Here is an 18,739-nt window from a genome sequence, read left to right on the forward strand (position 1 = left end):
CTCGCCTCTCGTCTAGTCTGAACCTCTCTTCCTTTCTCTTCCATACTCTGGAACTCACGGCCTCCCATGCGAGGCTCAAGCCTGTATGTTTTTTCTGACCTGCTCTACCTGTTGGCCGTCCTGGAACTGCTTGTCTTCCCCACCAGATGGGCACTGTGCCCCGCCTGCGGCCTCGCCTCAACGCCATCCTCTTCAAGCTACAGTTCAGTGAGCAAGTGGAGAACATTAAGCCAGAGATCGTTTCTGTGACTGCCGCGTGTGAGGAGTTACGAAAGAGTGAGAGCTTCTCTAGCCTCCTGGAGCTTACCTTGCTTATCGGAAACTATATGAATGCTGGCTCCAGGAATGCTGGTGCTTTCGGCTTCAACATCAGCTTCCTCTGTAAGGTGAGCCAGCTGGTTAGAGCAGAACGACAGAAGGGAAGGCCGCTGGCCTCTGTGGGCACCAGGTGGCAAACTGCTGTTGGCCTTAGGGCATCTTGGGCGTGTCAGGACTAACACATTTCTCCTCTTCCCCCAAGCTTCGAGATACCAAGTCCACAGATCAGAAGATGACGTTGTTGCACTTCTTGGCTGAGTTGTGTGAGAATGACTATCCTGATGTCCTGAAGTTTCTAGATGACCTTGCCCATGTGGAGAAAGCCAGCCGAGGTGGGGCAGGTTGAGGTGAAACTAGAAGGCTGTTCCAGGCCCCCAAAATCTCTGCATTGGGATGGAAATAAGACACGGTCTAGGTCTTAGTTTTCAGTTATGCCTATTTTAGGTGGGAACGGGGAAGGGTATAGGCATGATGTCTAGGCCACAGGGGAGGGGATTATCAGGCAGAAGGGAGGACTTCGTGTACAGAAGTGAGAAGCATTCTTTCCTTCCTAGGGAGACACCAAACACTAAAAAACAACTGGAAGAAAAGCAGGTGTTTTTAGTCTAGGTTAGCGGTTCTTTTTATTCAGAAAGCATGGACTAGATTGACAAAAATCAGGGCTCACCATCCTGGAACGAGGCACAGAAAAAGCTGCATTCAGTAGAAACGGGAACAGATTTCTGCCCTTCCTCTGTATTTCTATGTATAGCTCCTTCCTCCCAAACTCTGTTCTCTAAAATAAATGAGACCAAGATCCCAGGGGATTTCACAGGTTCTTGTTAAATTAAATGAAGCCTCTCTTCTTCTTGTGGAGGCTGGAGCTTCAGGCATCACGTAACTTACAGTCTAAATGGAAAGATGAAAAGTGCAATGTGTGGAACATCTGGAGGAGAGGACGTGAGAGTACAGCTTGCCGTGCGCCCTGACGCTAGGCCCCGACGAGTGGAAGCTGAGGGTCTGGGGACTGGGAATAAACTCCTGCTTTCTCTTTTTGTGTCTCCTTTAGTTTCTGCTGAAAGCTTGCAAAAGAACCTAGATCAGATGAAGAAACAGATTTCTGATGTGGAACGTGATGTTCAGAATTTCCCAGCTGCCACAGATGAGAGAGACAAGTTTGTTGAAAAAATGACTATATCCTTTCTTACAAGGAGGGAGTTCCTAGGATGCTTCCTAGGAAGGGAAGGAAAACGTCCCAGGGGGAGGACAGCAGGAGAGATCTGGTGATAGATAATTTTTCCTTCTTTAAAAAAACTCTTAAAAAAAATTATTTTCATTAAATACATAGTTCTTGAAAGCATTCTCATTGTTGTGGTAAGCACACCACTGAAATTCCTCCCTGATCCCTTGCCCTCTGCCCCGTCTCCACTACACACATGTGCACACACCCCCCCACACACACACACGCATTCTCTTCTCTCTCTACTTCCCAAAGGTAACCGCTGCCACTGGACTTCTCATTTTCACCTCATGAGTTTATTTTTTTTTTTTTTTTTTTTTTTTTTTAAAGTATTCTTTTTTTTTTTTTTTTTAAGATTTTATTTATTTATTTGACAGGGAGAGACACAGCGAGAGAGGAAACACAAGCAGGGGGAGCGGGAGAGAGAGAAGCAGGCTTCCTGCAGAGCAGGGAGCCTGATGCGGGGCTCGATCCCAGGACGCTGGGATCATGACCTGAGCCGAAGGCAGACGCTTAACGACTGAGCCACCCAGGTGCCCCCTCATGAGTTTATTTTAAACAAAAACTGTGTCGTGTTGCTTTTTGCACATCCTAGTTCTTAGCCCTGGCTCCACAGCAGGATATGCAGAACCACCCCTTTAATTGCCACCTCCTGTTCTGTAGGTGAACCATGGTTTATGGTTTGCCATTCCTCTGTTTGGGATATTTCGATTGCTTCTCGCCTTTGCTCTTACAGACGTGTCGTGTTGAACATCGTCGTGCCTGCTGGCATGCATCTCTGCGTGTTCCTCGGGGCTAGCGCGGTGGGTCTGCTTCTTGGCCTTGGTCCTTGACTCCCGGGCCGCACAGCTTTGTGAGGGACGCACAGGAGCAGTATAACAGGCTGCGGATGATGCACTGTAACATGGAGACCCTCTATAAGGAGCTGGGAGAGTACTTCCTCTTTGACCCCAAGAAAGTGTCGGTGGAAGAATTCTTTATGGATCTGCACAACTTTAAGAATATGTTTGTGGTGAGCCAGGGGTACCTGCCGACTGAATCTTTTGTGGACATTTCTCACTTTCCACATTGCTTGGTGTGGGGTGGGCTTATGTGTAAGTGCATGCATGCCCACGTGTTTTGTTTTGTTTTCCTCCACAGCAAGCAGTCAAGGAGAACCAGAAGCGGCGGGAGACAGAGGAAAAGATGCGGCGAGCAAAACTAGCCAAGGAGAAGGCAGAGAAGGAGCGGCTCGAGAAGCAGCAGAAGAGAGAGCAGCTCATAGACATGAATGCAGGTAAGAAGCGGAGAAGGGCTGATGGGTTGAAACAGGCATATTTGCAGGGCTTCTCTGCCTAGAATCGCAAGGCCAGCGAAAACAGCTCATGTCTGAGCTCAGCTCCTGGCAAAAGATTGTTGGCAGCCTTTTACCTCCAAGAGCCTGACGCTGGACTTGAACCTCAGCTCCCCTGCATGCACATTCCAGCGCTCCATGCTCGCCCCCTTCTCTCTCCTTTGCTAGTTCCTGCGTTATGTCTCATTTCCCAGTGGGTTTAGTATTGCTGTAACACGGACTCTTCTGCCTGGCCAAATGGTCTTCTGGCCCGTTTTTGTTCCGTCTACTACATCTTTCATTCTTTTCCCCAAAATGTTTTCCTGGCCTTGCTCCTGTCTTACACTGGTGGCTTGTCCTCCCTGTCTATGTTCACTAAGTAACGTGTGCTCAGTACCTCCGCACAGTTGTACACACTGTGTACACGCATAACTGCGCATACCTACAAGGTTATAAAGGGACTGAACTTCTGGAGCAGGGGGCATGGGAGCTGGCCACTCTCTCTTCTCTTTAGCAGAATTTGTTTCACTACCAGAAGTATGTCTTTGTTGAAACATATGGGCTCAATTACTGGCCTTCTGTTTCCTGTCTTTGCTGCCTTCCTGCTCCCCCACCCCGTCTGCTCCTTCTGTGGGTAGCAGGAATATAGCATACACTGTGCATGGCACTGAGTTGATGCCACCCTTCTTGACCCTGAGGCAGTACGAGCCATCTAAGTAAAGGGCGGGGGTGCATGGGGTAACTGGGTGTTGGGCATTAAGGAGGGCACATGATGTGATGAGCATTGGGTGTTATATGCAACTGATGAATTATTGAACACTACATCTGAAACTAATGATGTACTATATGTGGGCTAATTGAATTTAAATTAAAAAAAAATAAAGGGGTTCTTAGGGCTGCCAAGTCTGGCAAGAATCAAAGTGCTTTGCTGAGCACAAGAGGCCAGAGCTGCTCTAGCACCTCTTGCTCCCAAGGACTTTTCTTTGGCAGCTCCTATTGTGGTAAGGCTAGTGACCTGAAGGAGCTGAACACATTTTTTTCTTTTTTGATACTTTTCTGGGAAGCAGTTCCACAGTTGTTTACTGTACTTATATAGAAGCCACAAATTTTGTTCTACTGCTAATGCTGTTGAAGCCCACACCCAGTATCCTTTACCTTCCCCCATTCTCCCCTGGTGGCCAGGGTTTGTCCCCAGGTACTGTCTAGGATGTATCAGGGGAAGGTGGAGTCCAGCAGACATGCAGGATGAGGGCTGCACCCTGTTTATCTGGTGGGGCAGCAAGCCCTGGTCCTGGTCCCCAAGGCAAGCAAATGAGGTCGAAATGTAGGTCAGCTGCACTGGTGATGTTCAGCCAGCAGGTGGCGCAGGGAGCGGTGAGCCCAGCCCTGAAGCTAGCAGCCTGAGGGCTCCTTGGGATTTCAGTTTCAGATTTCACCACCCAGAGCTGTTGCCATGGAAACAGAGCCAGGCTGGAACAGGGACCCTACATTAACTCTTTATATTCCAGCCAGGATGCTCCCCGTACATGCTGAGCTGGCTTCTGGAAGATGCAGCCACAAGGGGCAGTACTTGAGTAAAATTCAGTCTTGATTGGGGCAGGTCTCTCCTTTTTCCTCAGCCCTGCTCTGAAACTGGAACCAGGCTCCCCCTGATGTGTTTATAGGAATTAGAGTGAAACACTTAAGGATAAAGAGCAAGTGATATGGTTGCATATTAATTTCATAATCTCAATCTCTGTGCTTAAACTGGAATTGGAGTTGGGCAGTTCTGCAATTCTCTGTGCTAGTCCCGGGTGGGATGGGAAGGAAGGTACCGCAAGGAAATATCCCAAGGTTTGCATTGGTTAGCAGGCAGTGAAACCTTTTCTTTGAACCACTGTCAAACAGATGCAAGTAAACATGGGCTGTGAGGCTCGAGGTTGAGCCCTGTATCTGCTCTGAGTCCTCAGCCACTGTGGGCGAGGGTAAGCCAGGCAACAGTCATACAGTTGGTGTGTGACTCAACACCGTATGCTGCTCAGGCTGAAGAGCTTACATCTCCATCTTTGTTCGTGACAGAGGGCGATGAGACCGGTGTGATGGACAGTCTTCTGGAAGCCCTGCAGACAGGCGCAGCATTCCGACGGAAGAGAGGACCCCGTCAGGGTAAGTAAACAGCTGGAGCCCAGCCTGGGCGTGTGGAAGGGGTGAGGTCTCTCTGCTCCTGGTCCTGCTTGTCTTGAGCTGAAGAACAGGTAAAGATGCTCTGAAGGTTTAGGAACTTCCTCACAACAGTCCCTGCGTCAAGAGTGGGTTGTCCAGTCCTCTACCTCCCAAGTTAGAAAGCAGGGACTTGGAGAACTAGGTTTTAGGTGTGAAAACGGATCTATTCTATCTGATGATGACTGCATTTCTCCCCATTCTTGAAGCAGAAACCTGCAACAAGTGAACCATGGTGCAGGACACAGAGATTTGGGTGGGTGTTTGTGGGTATGAACAAAAACTGAGCTAAATATAAAAGTGTACATTAGCCCTTACTCTCAACTTCACAAGCAGAAAAGATATAGAGAGGAGATTAGGCATCATCATCCTCAGATGTAATAATATAGAGGAGCAATCCAATGGAAGAACCGTCTCTGTCCAAGAATTACCCTGCCCTTGGGTGCCGTTAGCCTGCACTGCTTTTGTCTTCCCCATTGACTCCCCCACAACCTCCTCTCCCAACCCTCTGAAGATTTCAGTGGATTAAGTTGAGTCAGAGCCTCCAAGAAGAATTATGGGATAGGAGGACAAATGCTCCAGGCATTAGTGTGGGGAAGGATCAGTGGATGAGCTTCCTTAGAAGGCAGCGCACAGTGGCCAAGAGACTAGTCCAGGAGAAGGTCCTGCAGCCAGCACTGTCTCTCGTGGGGGACTGACCCGCGCTGTTGTGTGTGCGGAGGGCCCTTTTGAAGTAGGAGCGATGGCTTCTTTCCTGGGTCGAAGGGTGGGAATAACAGAAAAGGCAGTCATGGAGGGTTTCTGCTTTTGAGAGAGTGAAAGCTATGTTCCCTGTTCCCTGGCTGGGCTGTTCTGTAGGTCTGTCTGATTAGAGCTTTCAGGTTACTGGCAGGAGGAGTTGTGTAGCTTGCTTTGGCCTCTCTAGGGCTTACAGTACCTGTCATAGCCTGGACAGGGGTTCTCCGGAGCAGGGGTGTAGAGCATGCTAGCCCACATAAACTTAGTGTCCCAAAGGTTGCTGTTTCTGCCCGTACTCTGAATTCCCAAAGGAAAATTCCCTTCTGAGGGCTCTTCCATATGACTTTAGAACGTTCCCTAAATAGGAGAATCCCTAGTTACGAGTCTTCCCCATTTTCTGGCATCCTCTTGGCAGGCTTTGGCTTTGTAGTGGGAGGAGAGGTGGTTATGATGGGCTTTCCTGGCATAGTGTGTTAAACCATATAGATTGGTGTTTGGGTAGAGAGTGCAGCTAGTAGTATTTCTTTTTAGTTTTTAGAGGTTCTTAGGAGAATGTTTTTTAGCCCCGCCCCCCCACCATGTGGCCTTACATTAGGCATTTCTAGCCAAATGAAAGTATATTGCATCTCACTGTTCACTCTCTCAGCTAAATGCCAACCTGCATCCGACTGTTGGTGGGGAATTCCCTTTTTAAGCCTCTTCCTATGAAACTACTAGAATCCCAGATGCTTCCTGTACACAGGCAGCCAGACATCAATGGCTTCCCTCTGCGGGGGAGGCCCCATTCTCTACTTCTTCCCAAGGAGGAAACCAGGACTCAACAGGCAGAGGAAGCAGGGATTTTGTTGGAACATAACCTTTCAGCAGAGGATCTAAATTAGTCAAAGTGCTGTTCCCCAGTGCAAGAAGGAATAGGAGACTGATACTAGGAGATACTGAAGCAGAGAAGCACATACTTTTTAAATTGGTTGCATCCTGTAACCTAATCTTCCTGGACTGTAGGTTCACAGAACAGGGCTGAAAGTATCTGGGAGAATCTCTCCGGGGAGACCTTTCTGGTTACTCTGGTATGCTGCTTAGGTGGTGCATCCACATGCCGTGAAGTGATGTGGCCTCACGCTTTCAAACATAAAGACTCTATCACAGTCCGAAGAGCATCGGATTAGGTAGAGATCAAAAGACCCAAAGTCAAGTCTAACTCTGATGCTGTCTAGGGTACCTTAGACAAGTTTTGGGGACTCAGTGTTTTCATGAGTTAGACTAAAATGGTCTCTTGGGTCTTTTCCAGCTTTAATAACTCTGTTTTGTCCAGCGGCAATAGAATTAAGAGAAGACAAGAAAGGGGCTGGACTCAGAAGGCCCTATTCTCAAACTGTAAAGGCTGCGGGTTTCCCTCAGTGGCTGCAGGACTTAGCTGGTTCACCCCTTGCTTGACCGCCTCTGACTGACTGTTCCTCGTGGCCAATTGCCTTGAGCCAACAAACTGAAGCACGAGCGAGCAGATCTGCCTCACAGGCTGCCTCAGTCCCAGGGAGGCAGCTGTCGCTGCCTCAAAGACACTGGTCTTGGCCATAGGATTTAAAGGCATGTTTAAAAAAAAAAGTCTTCCGGTCTCTGGAGACCTGAGGGAGTGTAGACCGAGTACAGAGTATACAAAGCACCATTGAGGAGCTGGAAGAGGAGAGTTACTATCAGGGCTGGTCATTAAAAGTGACCTGTAAGCTGCTGTGATCTGCAGGGTGTGGGAGGACAATGGTTTGAGTGTCAAGGAGAAGAATCCATGTGATTGTATCACAGCTACTATTTCAAGCTGATGATTGAGTCAGCGTGTGGTTTTAATGACTCAACTTTATCTCCCATGTCTGAATTGTGGCCTCTTATATACAGGCCATCTGCTAACTGGGATAAAAGTCAATGGAAGAAATTGGTCTTTCTCTTCCTTTCCTTCCCTCTAAGCTCCACCTCCACCAACAGAACCATAGAGTCTGGAGAGCCTCTAAAGGCCTCCAGTGATTAGCATCTGACCTCCGCATAGAGGCAAGCGATTAAGGCCCAGAGAAGCTCCGGCTGGCTCAGCCCTACAGAGCTGGCTGACGCTAGAGCGAGAACTCTAGCCCCCTTTTGTGATTCCAAGTCCAGGGCTGTTGCCACTAAGCCTCCTTGATGGACAGGAGAGGACAGTGACCCCTCTGTGGAGGCGAGAGGTATTCTTCCATACCTTCGAGCAAAGAGAGCAGCACTGGACATGGTACAGGTGCTTCGGGGAGTTTCTGAGGACTACCTGTCTATAGAAAGGGAAGAGTGTTTCCTCCACCACCACCTCTTCTCCCTCTGCTTTTGTGAAAATAGGACAGGAATTATAATTAGGTGACTTTTAGACAGTAATGAGTTCTTTAGGACAGTAATGACTGACCCATCCGTCCTAGTTTCCTCTCCCCTAAGGAAGCTTATTAACAAGAACACTTCCTCTTCAGGAGCAGTTTATAGCCTCTGTTTTATAAATGTCTTTTTCCAAATCATTGACCTTTTTCGAATTCATCTGTACTGGTGTTACACATGGTTGGTGGATTTTGCTGGTGTTTTTATCCTAGCCCACCCGAACATCTAGGAATCTGGCTTCAGAGAGCTTGACCAGTGTCTCAAGATGGTTCCCTTTTCCCCACAGACTATGAGACCATTCTCTTGTGAGTTAATAATCCTCCCTGATCTAATACAGTCAAATTATTTATCTGCTTCTATGGCTGCTTGTCAATAGTCTCTAGAGAAAGGAGGGGAAACGTTACTTACTCTGGATTGTTCAAACTGTTGAGTATAATTGTGGCCCTGAAGACAAAGTGGAAACTGGGATTCTTCCATTCTGTTGATTCTCTTTCCAATTCCAACAAGAGCTTTCTCATGTCTGGTTCTGACCTTAGGCCACATCATGGACATCCCCAGTATACCTACTTTCTAGGCTTAAAAGGGAAGTTTTGGTTTTCTCCCCACCTACCATCCACTCTTAGTTTTCATGAAATCAGTAATGTATCAGAATCTTTTGGAATCTAGAAAATGTAGAAACAGTGCTTGATGAGGTACAACTGGTATCCTCTTAGTTTAAAGGAAGAAGCCAAAGAGAAACAACACAAGACATGCCACACTTGAACTCTGACTTTCCCATGTTGCCCAGGACAGGTGTCTCTGAAGACCCGGTGTTCTTTTTCTTCTGGGGTCTGGAGTCAGAAATTCTTTCAACATAAACACACCCCTTTAGTCACACACAAGTAGTTAGCAATATTTTCTCAACTGCTAGAAACTGCACCGGAACACCAAAGTGACATCAAGCCACTGCCTTTCTGGGCATGAGAAGTTGGGTCCTAGAGAAGGGAGTCCTTCAGAAAAGAGCTGAAACTAAATGGGGCTGAGGAAGACTTTGCTGGAGAGACCAAGAAGATAGAATCACCTACCTGTAGACCTTCCTAGTTACACTCTAGTGGGCTCCTTTTCCTCTCCTCTCAGTCCCTGAGGCCAGAGCATGTTTCATAATCCAAGGAGTGGTTTGTGTGAACGGCCTGGAGTCTGGGTCACATTCCTTCCACCTGGAGCCAGATGATGAGCCCTTGTGCTGGTCAGTTAGGGCCTTCACTCTGCCTTCTCCTCTTGTTAGACAGTCCCTTGTGCCCCTGGGAGGAGGAGGAGTTGGAGGAGGAGACCCATACATTGGTAACCTGTGGGCATGCTGTGTGCTCCCTGACCTGCGGGTGGCCTCTGATGTGTGAACACAGTGCTGCTGCGTCACATTTCTGGGGAGCCCGAGAGCCCTGCTGGAAAGCTGCGCCTTCCGACCCTGTTTGGCTTCTGCCCTGCCTAAAGCTTCCTGCTGGTCTAAAGGCACAGGTGTTCTGGGCGCTTTGTTCACCGCCTCCTCTGGACCTTGCCCTTCCTGCGCGTGTCCCAAAGCTGCCCCCGTCCTGTGGTCTTCCTGTGGGAGCTCGAGGCTCCTTTCACCTGTCCCTGCTTCTTTAAGGCTTAGGCACTGCTTTCTCCATTCATCGTTCCCATGACCCAGCAAGTGGGGTTTTTTTGAGGTATAAATCAAATGCTTAAAATTCACTCTTTTTAAAGTATATACTTCAGTGGTCTTTAGTATATTTACAAGTTTGTGCAAATATCACCACTATCTAATTCCAGAATATTGTCATCACCCCAGAAAGAAACCCCATCCCCATGAGCAGTCATTTCAAATCCCAGCCCCTGGCAGTCATGAATCTACTTTCCATCTCCCTGGGTGTGCCCAATCTAGACATTTCATAGACATGGAATCCTAGCACATGTGGCCTTTGTGTCTGGCTTCTTCCAGCCCAGGCAGGCGGCTCTCTGTGTATGTATGGTCTCTCTGTGCTGTTTGTAGGGCATAGTAAGAGGCAGAGAGCATGAGCTGGACATAGTCCCAAGAAACTGCCTTTGTGTTGAAGATACGGGGACCATAAATCTACATTCCGTAAATTAATGTGAGAATCTTAGGGATGGCTCCCAGAAGCTAGACCAGAAACTCATGGATTGATTGGTTCTTCTCTTCCTGTTTAAGATGACAACTGGAGCTTCACAATCCCTTAGCCCACTGGGCTGAGATTTCTTTGTAGGGGCCCGTCCTTGACCCCAGCTCTGCCTTCCCTGACATACCTTTCCTGACCCACCCACCCCCACAGCCACGTACATACCTTGTAGGGCCCTTGGCATGCATATCACACTGCTACCCTTGAAGAGGTGGGAAAGGGCTAGGCATGTGAGCATGGGGAGAGGGCAGGAGGGCTGGTGGAACAGCCGGGAGAGGGACACGTATGCGATGTCACTGCATGGCTGCTTTGCCCCTCGTTGCAGGAGTCGCCCCAGGCAGCCTGCGGAAGGCCTTCCTCTGCTTGGGACAACCCTCCCCAGGGCTGACTCAAAATGGTTTGGGCCTGGGAGATTCCTGGAAACTGCCAAGAAAAGAAAAACACTACTCTTTACAAAGCCAGGGTGTATTTAATTTCAACAACCCGGTGATGAGAAAATGCATTTTGAGTACTTGATTTCTCAAGTTTTACACAACAAACTTGAACCCCATTGTGTCTGTCTCGCTATATTCAAACCTGTGCAGTTTCCACACAGGAAAGCAAACACATGGCTTGCACCCTGCCCTTAGATTCTCTGCACCTAGAAAGTCTGTTCCACGTGTTCTTGGATCTCTGCCCCCCCCGCCTTCTTTAAAATACGGGCCTCTCTGGACCAGACGGTGCAGCCCCCTTTGCATGGCTTCAGGCTGAATGTCTGCTACAGAGTTGGAAAGGAATTAGAAATCGGGCCTTCTGTGGACAAGCTCTCTCATGTCCTCTCTTTGCAGCCAACAGGAAGGCCGGCTGTGCAGTCACATCCCTGCTAGCCTCGGAACTGACCAAGGACGACGCCATGACTGCTGTTCCTTCTAAGGTTGCCAACAACAGTGAGGGAATCCCCACAATCCTGGAGGAAACCAAGGAGTTGGTTGGCCGTGCAAACTAAGCTGGGTCCTGTGGCCACAGCAGCTCCCCGGGGCAACCCGGACTGTCTTGCCCTGCAGCCTGTGCCTAAAGGGTCACGGAAATAGTCCTCTGGGTGGTTGCTCCCACTACGCTGACCCTTTTACTCTGGCCTGCCGCGCTCTGTGCGTCACACACGCTTCAGCCTGGAGGCCCCCAGGAACGGGCAGTGGGGGGGCGGGGGAGGCCTGAGCCCGAGCCAGCCAGCCCTGGCCGTGTGTATTACCAAAGCAGGCTCCGTGGTTGCTGCCTTAACCCCAAGTGTCTCCTCTCTGTCACCGAGGCCTTGTCTCAGACCAGGCCCCACCTGCTCTCCCAGCCCCCGCCTTTCCAGTGGGCTTTCATTTCACCTGGGTCAATCTTGCTGGGTTTGTGCTTTTCTTTTGTGGTTTCTCCAGCTCTGAGAACAGCATGGGGCTTGTGAACCTTCGGGCTCTATCCCTCCTTTCATTGCTGTCACCTCTGCTCTGCTCTTCCCTCTCCTGGTTATTGTTATTTATTACTAGTGGTGTGACAGTGGGAGCCATGCCTAGAGAAGTGGGGAGCAAACCCCACCCTTACTGCACCTTCCTGGGAAAGGCCTCCCAGAACAAAAAGGACCTACCTGGACCACTTGATCTATTCCACTGCAGCCAAGAGCCTGTGGGGGAGGCAGGGTACAGAGAGATTGTGGGACCTGTCCCCAGCCTGCTGCCATGTTTGAGGACCCTGCCTCTGTGAACTCTCTACCCCTGCCCCAGGCCACCCAGCCACGGTCACTCCTCACACCTTCCCCAGAGCTTTGGTGCATCTCATCTGGAGTATGGGCTGTACTGTGACCATCCCAACACCTCACCCTCTGTCTCCAAGGAAATGGGAGGTGGAGCCTCCTGGCTGAGAAATTGTTTTGCAAATGGATCTATTTTTATATGAGATTTTCTTTCTTTTTTTTTTTTTTTTTAAGAAAATATTCCCTCCCCCTTCCCCTTCCATAATGTAAGAGGCTCTGATGGCAGGTCCCAGTGACCCTGGGATTTCTCCCCACAGGCCTCAATCCTGAGCAAGACCCTGGACCTCCACGTCAGCCCTAAAGCCTTCTGGGCCCTTGAGGCCCTCTCTCCCATTATCCAGTTTTGGGGCAGGAGGAAGCTCTTCTCTGGTAGAGCTGGACCAGGCCTGAGAATAGTGGGAGCTCTGAGACCACAGAGTTTTTATAAATTTAATATATTTATCAAGCCAAATGTGCAAATGCTAACTGGGCAAGGAAGCACACGAGTGTGGCCACACGGCATGCCCCGCTCCCTTCTGAACAGTGGGCAGGCCAAAACTGTGCAGTAGCCCCCGCTCCAGGAAGCTCAGACTCTTTGTCCTCCTCGTGCTTTTAGCTTCCCACCACAGGTAGGGAGAGAGAATGACACGGTTAGGGCTTGACCCAGAATGGGAGTTGGTGGAGCACAGGGGGACCTTAGGTGACCTAAGGGTTCCTGCAGGGAGGGCTTCCGGCCAGGACCTGGGGTGCTGGTTGCTACAGCTGCCTGTGTGTGAAGGGGCGACAGCAGCTCCTTTGAGCTCTTCCCTGGAAGGTGGGGGGAGGGGGGAGGCTGCCTCTGGGTCCCTTCCTCCTCCCTGCTGACATCTGGGGCTTTGACCCTTTCTTTTTTAATCTACTTTTGCTAGGATGCATTTAATAAAAAATTAAAAAAAAAAAAAACAAAATGCAAACCTGTTTCCCTTGCCTCTTGGGCTTCTGGGATGTCATCACCTCCAGTGTATTGGGTTTGTTTCCAACTGTTAATAAAGCATTGAAACAGTACCACCTTCCCGCCTCCTCTGTGAGTTTCAGCTGTTTTCCGAAGCCCTGTTGGACCTGACAAATCAGTGTCAGAAAGTTGAAGGTGCCTGTCGTGTGCCAAACACCGTGCTTCGGCTTCTGTCCTTGCATTTGTGGGCCCTAAAGAAATGGGGCCACAGTTCTGCCCCACCCCTGCCTCTGCTTTGCTGCCTGGGGGCTTGGCCCCCTACCTCCTCACGCCCCCACTATGTGCCTCTCTTACTGAGGGAACCATTCTCCCATCTCCCCTCTTCTAGCCCCCCTTCCCTCCCCCCCCCCCGCCGCCCTTTTGGTGGCCACAGACCACACTTCAGACTGGAGAAACTTACACTGGGGTGGAAGGAAACCTGAGCCTGCCAGCAGAGGTCAGAAGCCAGAGGTCATGCTGCTCAGAGCCACACTTGTGCCCGGTGGGACCTGCACAAAGGACCCTTACAAGCTATGAGCAGACTCAGAACAGAGAGCAGAGGCCCGAAGAGGACCACAAAACCATTCGGACAGGCTCTAGACCTGGAAATAAAAGCCTTTTAAATAGCCCTGGAGCCTGGGCAGCTGGCTCCCCATCTCGGCGGGGGCTGTGGGGGTGGGCTGCCTGCCTCCTTCCCCACCGGAGGCCACGCGTTTCTGGCTCAGAGCTTTACAGGCGCACATACCAATTAGGGGACCAGCCACAGCTGCTCACGCGCTCCGCCAGTCTATGCCGGCCCGGAATAGAACCCAGGCAGCCAGAGCCCCGCCCTCTGCAGCCTGGCTCGAAGAAACAAAACCCTGCTTCCATCGCGAACCGCGCACACAACCCTTCCTCCCACGCAAGAGAGTCGCCTCCAGATGCCTAGTTGGAAGGCTTGGTTTCCATGACGACAGGCTTCGGGGAGCTGGCAGAACATGTGACCCGGCTCTGAGACGATGCGCAGAGGAAGCCCAGAGACAGCCTCCTGCCACCGTGCGGTTAGGCACCCCTCACTGACCGCCCCCCCCAGATAACCCCAGTGGGTCTGTGTTTCTGTCCTTCCGCTCCGCCTTCTCCCCTCCTCTGTACTTCCGGCAGCAACCTCGAATCCCACTGTGCTTCAAGGAAGCAGGCAGAGGAGGAGGGGAGGGGAGGACGACTGACTGAAGAGTGAATGGAAAAGCAGGGGGACGGGGGAAGGGAAGGAGAGAGGACGACCTGGGTCTGCGGCCAATCTCATTTCCTGCACACTTTTCAGTCCCCTCGATACCACGGCCCCCCTCCCCAGCGTCAGGGATGAACCTTCCAATTTCCTTGGCTTTGCTGCAGGGAGTGGGAAGGTGAATTCCAGATGGGTAAACTGAGGCGCAGGCTATTATTGACTGGGCCTTTGGAGAACCGCCTCCGGCATGCCCTCCCACTCCCATAGTGTTCCCAAACTCACTAGGCAGCGGGGCTGGCGGGGAATGGGCAGAGGAGAATCCACCCTCCTCCGGAGAAGCCCACAAGGGCGCTCGGGCTGTTCATTTTAGCAGGGAAGAGGCGGGAACTGAGGAAATGTCCCCCTCCCGGCTTCCAGCCTTTCCAGCCTTTCCAGCCGGCGCCAACGCACTCCCGCCCCCGCCCCGGCCCCGGCCCCGGAGCGTCCTCTTCCGCCGGCAGACCGGCGCCGGGGCCCGGGGACCGTATGGGAGACGGCGCGAGCACGCCAACGCCACACACCCACACTGAGCTCCGAAACGCCCGCCTCCACAACAGACCCAGAAGCCGATTACACACGACGGGAGACCGATCACCGTCACTTGGACTCTGTTACGTTTGCACAGCAGTACTGCAAGCATCCACAGCCACACCTGACACACACACTCACGGGCCACGACACAAAACCAGGACGCGCACACAGTCATCGCCTGGCGATCGCGCCCTTCTTCCAGCACACTCCGCTTAGCTCGCCGCTTCATCCACACATGCCAGCAGCCTCCATCCCTTACACAGAACCGTTCAACCTTTCAGAAGAAACCTTTTAATTGTTTTTTTCAAAGAAAAAAAGCCATATAAATATTAGAGTATAAAACTTGCGTGAGACACAGGAAGGGGAGTGGGTGGGAAAGCTACGTGACTATGCGAAGAGAAGCACTTCTAGGAGTCAGTACCGGGGAGGGGGTCGCCGCAGCGCGAGGACACAGCACAAAACACAGCACGGGCCGCCGCGGGCGGATTCAAGGACAGACGGCTGCGCGGAGCCCTCCGCCCACCCGCCCCCACGGAAAAGCACACCGCACTACACTATTGGCTATTCTACACCAGCCGTAAGAGGGAGGGGGCTCTACACTACCGTTAGGGCTGGGGTGGGGCTCTGGCGGGCCTGGGGCGGGGGCCGATGGGGGTGGGCCGAGAAAGGTCTATGCACAAGGAGGCACTGGGGGACTTTAACCAGGCTCTGGCCACTAGGGGGCAGACTGGGGGGGGGGCGCTGGGCAGTGGCCTTCACAGAGAAGAAATGGCACCTGGCAAAATGAAGGAACAGAGGCTTGGGGAGTGTGGGGGCCCTGTGCAGGAGCCCTGATCCGGGGCTGAGACTTCCTGTCCACTTGGTCCCAGCTCTAGCTCCATGCCTCTCCAACCCAAGGACCAAGAATGGCCCAGCTGACCCTCCCTTGCTGCTGGGGCCACACTGCTTCTTCTACCAGTGGCACCTCTGGAGTACCCAGCACCCACAGAGGGCCCTCTGACCTCTCCAGGGGACCTGGTCCTAAACATCCTCAAACCTTCCTTTGACTGTAATGCCAGCTGAAATCCACTGATGCTAAAAGCTCAGCCCAAAGTTTACCGCCTTTGTGTGGTAAACGAGGGTCCAGCCTGGTACTTGGTTTATGGCTGGAACTGGGGATCTGGCCAGTACCCTGGGGACATACAGAGCCTTCTACAAGACCCTGATAACCGGTAAGTCAAGCTTTGTCCATCCCCCACATCCACACCCACACCCTTCCCTTCTTTATCTTGCCACCCCATACTGTCTTAGAACATGCAACGGAGTCTCTCTTTTAGGGGCAGGGGAAGTCACAGCATGCAGTGGGAACATCAAACAATGAAAAACAGAACAAAAGACTGGTCCCGAGGGCTTTGGGAAGAGGCATGGTAGCAAAGTGCCCTCCCTAAATCCAGCAAGCATCAGTACCATGGGAATCGTGACCATGTCTCCCAAAACTTGAACTTGGTCTTGGGCTCTGGAAGGAGATGAAAGGACTGGCACCAAACCATGCTTTGGGGGAAGTTGGAGAATTGGAGCGGCCTACAGGTTATTATGCCCTTCCAACTCTTCAGAACTATGAGCCTTTTTAGGTCACCAGGTACCTCAACACCCCAACCACCTTCCTTGAGAAAGAGGGGCCGCTGAGGGGGGTGGGGTGGGCAGGAGGGAGGCAGGGGATGGTAGATGGGCCTGATTAAATTTGCAAGATGGCAGAGTTCAGCTGTAACTAAAGGGGGTGTGATAAATGGTGTCTACACGAACCCCACTACCCCCATGGGCACAGCAATTGATTGGACGGGGGTTCCCAGCAGAACTCCCTTTGCATATTCAATCCCTTGGGGGCAGACAGGGGGGTGTTGACTGGGCACTTGTTTCTGTTTCCCAAGGGGAGCATGGCCTGGATCCCTACCAGTATCTTGGGGGTGAGCCCTGAAAATCCGAGGCCTGGGTACAGGTAAGGAGAGACTGGGCTGGTCGGGGACGGAAGCTGCCCTGTGGCTCTGGGCCCGGCCTCCACGTTACTTCTTCTCCTTTTTGCCTGACTTCTTCTTGTTGCCGTTGCCGCCTGCAGGGGCCTTGCCGTCTCGCTTGCCGGCCGCGCTGGTCAGCGTGGCATTGCTGCCCGGGATGTAGACGTTCTGGCGGTAGTCGGGCACGTGCTGCAGGGTAAACTGAGGCCCGTAGCGGGCACTTAAGCCCATGGTGCCAGCGCCCCCTCCCAGGGTGGAGCTCCCATCAGCAGCTTCTGCAAGAGACAGAGGAAGGTCAGGAGCTAAACTCTGGGTCCCCAACAGTCACTCGGTTAGAGCACAGCCAGTTAATGAAGGCCTGCCAAGCACCGGCCCCGGCCCCGCCGCCGAGCCCTGGGAACGTCCTCTCTCTTCACAAGGGGCAGATGTAAGTGAGACCGCCCAGATTTGATTCCCAGCTCTCTTACCTACTAACTGATTTGGGGCAAGTCTACCTAAACTCCCCTATGTCTCCTCAGTTTTCTGATCTGTGAAGCAGGTTAAAAGTAGCATCTACCTCTTCAGGTTTTGGTTAAGGCTGACCAAGATTATGATGTATATAAAGCACCCAGAAGAGTGCCTATTACACGGTAAGGGCTTCAAACATGCTAGCTGTTACTTTTCTCAGGGCTGAGGTAAAAGCTCTCAAATCCTTGCCCTAACCCTTCTCCAGGGAGCCCCTCTGGCAGCCACACCGATCAAGGGCTCGTGGGGGGCTGTAACCAGGACCTGCTGGTCCTCCTATCCTCGGGCCAGCGCCCCCAGCGCGGGTATTGCACAGTTCTGTAGTTAGTGTGGGCTTAGGGAGTGCACGGGCACGACGGCTCTCACCTCCCTAAGACAACCCAGCGAGATAGGGGTATTTATCCCCATTTCACAGATGAGGAAAGCAAGGCCCAGAGAAGGTGAAAGACCAACTCAAAGCCCTAGCAGGCGGCACGGGTTAAAGCCGGGGCGGCCGCGTGTATTTAAGCATCCACTGTCCACTGTCGGGCGGAGTGACCACCGCCCCCAGCAGCGTGGACCCCGTCCCTCTGCGGAGAGCGGAGCAGGAGGGAAGGCAGGGCTGAGCAGTGTTCTAGGAGGCGAAGAAGATGCTCCCGGGAGCAGCCAGCAGAGGAACGATGCAGACACAGGCTCACAGTTTCAGGGCTGGGTGACACCAGAGGACACCTTGAGCCCAACTTCCCACTGGGCCCAAGAAGAAATGGGCTCTAGGGAAGTAAAATGCGGGCTCCAGCTCCACATCACCCTGGGCACTTGTTGGAAAAGGAGACTCAGAATCTGCATTTTAACAAGATTTCCAAGTGATTTTGATGCACACTGAAGGTAGAGAAGCACAGACTCACTCACCTCACTGGCTTTTTGCGAGGCTTAAATGAGACAATGCTTGGTGCGCGCCCAGGCCCGTGCTGAGTGCTCCGTCAGCCTCACGGCCACACGCGGTGTGAGCGACTGCCACTCCACACGCTCCCTGACTGGGCCGGCAGGCCAACCAGGACTTCCCACGCCGCAGCCTGAGCTCACCAGGGCTTCTGCGGGACTCGTCTGGCAGCGGGAGGGTTAAAGCCCCAGGAATTCCCGGCCCGGCTGGCAGATGAGCTCTGCTCCCGGCCTCCCTATACTCCACCCTAGACCCTGGGAGTGGGCAGAGAGGGTGACTAAAGCCAGGGAGGCTGACTAATCCTGGGACACTAACCAGGGATTGAGAAACAGACTGGAACTATTTTCTAGACCAGCACCAGAGGGGGAGGGGAGAGGAGACAGGAACAGAGCCAGGAAAGAGGAGCCCCCGTCTTTCTGCTCCCCCCCACCCCACCCCACCCCGTCTTTCTGCTCCCCCCCCGCCCCCCACCGCTCCAGCGCTCAGGTTTCTACAACCTCCATTCCAAGTCCC

The 18,739-nt window shown here is 52.1% G+C and overlaps 2 protein-coding genes across 20 annotated transcripts in view; one reads left to right on the forward strand and one right to left on the reverse strand.

The window, feature by feature from the left end:
- Positions 1-13,112, forward strand: part of LOC144381135 (protein diaphanous homolog 1-like) — a 52,419-nt gene extending 39,307 nt beyond the window's left edge. For 2 of the 3 annotated variants that reach the window (XM_078067380.1, XM_078067379.1), the window contains exons 5-11: positions 147-386; positions 521-650; positions 1,367-1,491; positions 2,385-2,549; positions 2,678-2,813; positions 4,908-4,994; positions 11,146-13,112. In XM_078067380.1, the coding sequence (XP_077923506.1) occupies positions 147-386; positions 521-650; positions 1,367-1,491; positions 2,385-2,549; positions 2,678-2,813; positions 4,908-4,994; positions 11,146-11,303 (1,041 nt within the window). In that variant the 3' untranslated portion in view covers positions 11,304-13,112. Of the gene's footprint in view, positions 1-146; positions 387-520; positions 651-1,366; positions 1,492-2,384; positions 2,550-2,677; positions 2,814-4,907; positions 4,995-9,429; positions 9,486-11,145 lie in introns of all 3 variants that reach the window. The other variant, XM_078067381.1, reaches the window with a different exon arrangement.
- Positions 13,113-15,087: 1,975 nt separating this feature from the next.
- The window catches only part of LOC118555229 (protocadherin gamma-C4), a 192,607-nt gene continuing 188,955 nt past the window's right edge, over positions 15,088-18,739 (reverse strand). For all 17 annotated transcript variants that reach the window (XM_078067398.1, XM_078067396.1, XM_078067394.1 and 14 more), the window contains one exon: positions 15,088-17,078. In XM_078067398.1, coding sequence (XP_077923524.1) covers positions 16,852-17,078 — 227 coding nt within the window. In that variant the 3' untranslated portion in view covers positions 15,088-16,851. The remainder of the gene's footprint in view (positions 17,079-18,739) is intronic.

This window comes from Halichoerus grypus, chromosome 2, assembly GCF_964656455.1.
Source record: "Halichoerus grypus chromosome 2, mHalGry1.hap1.1, whole genome shotgun sequence".
Lineage (NCBI taxonomy): Eukaryota > Metazoa > Chordata > Mammalia > Carnivora > Phocidae > Halichoerus > Halichoerus grypus.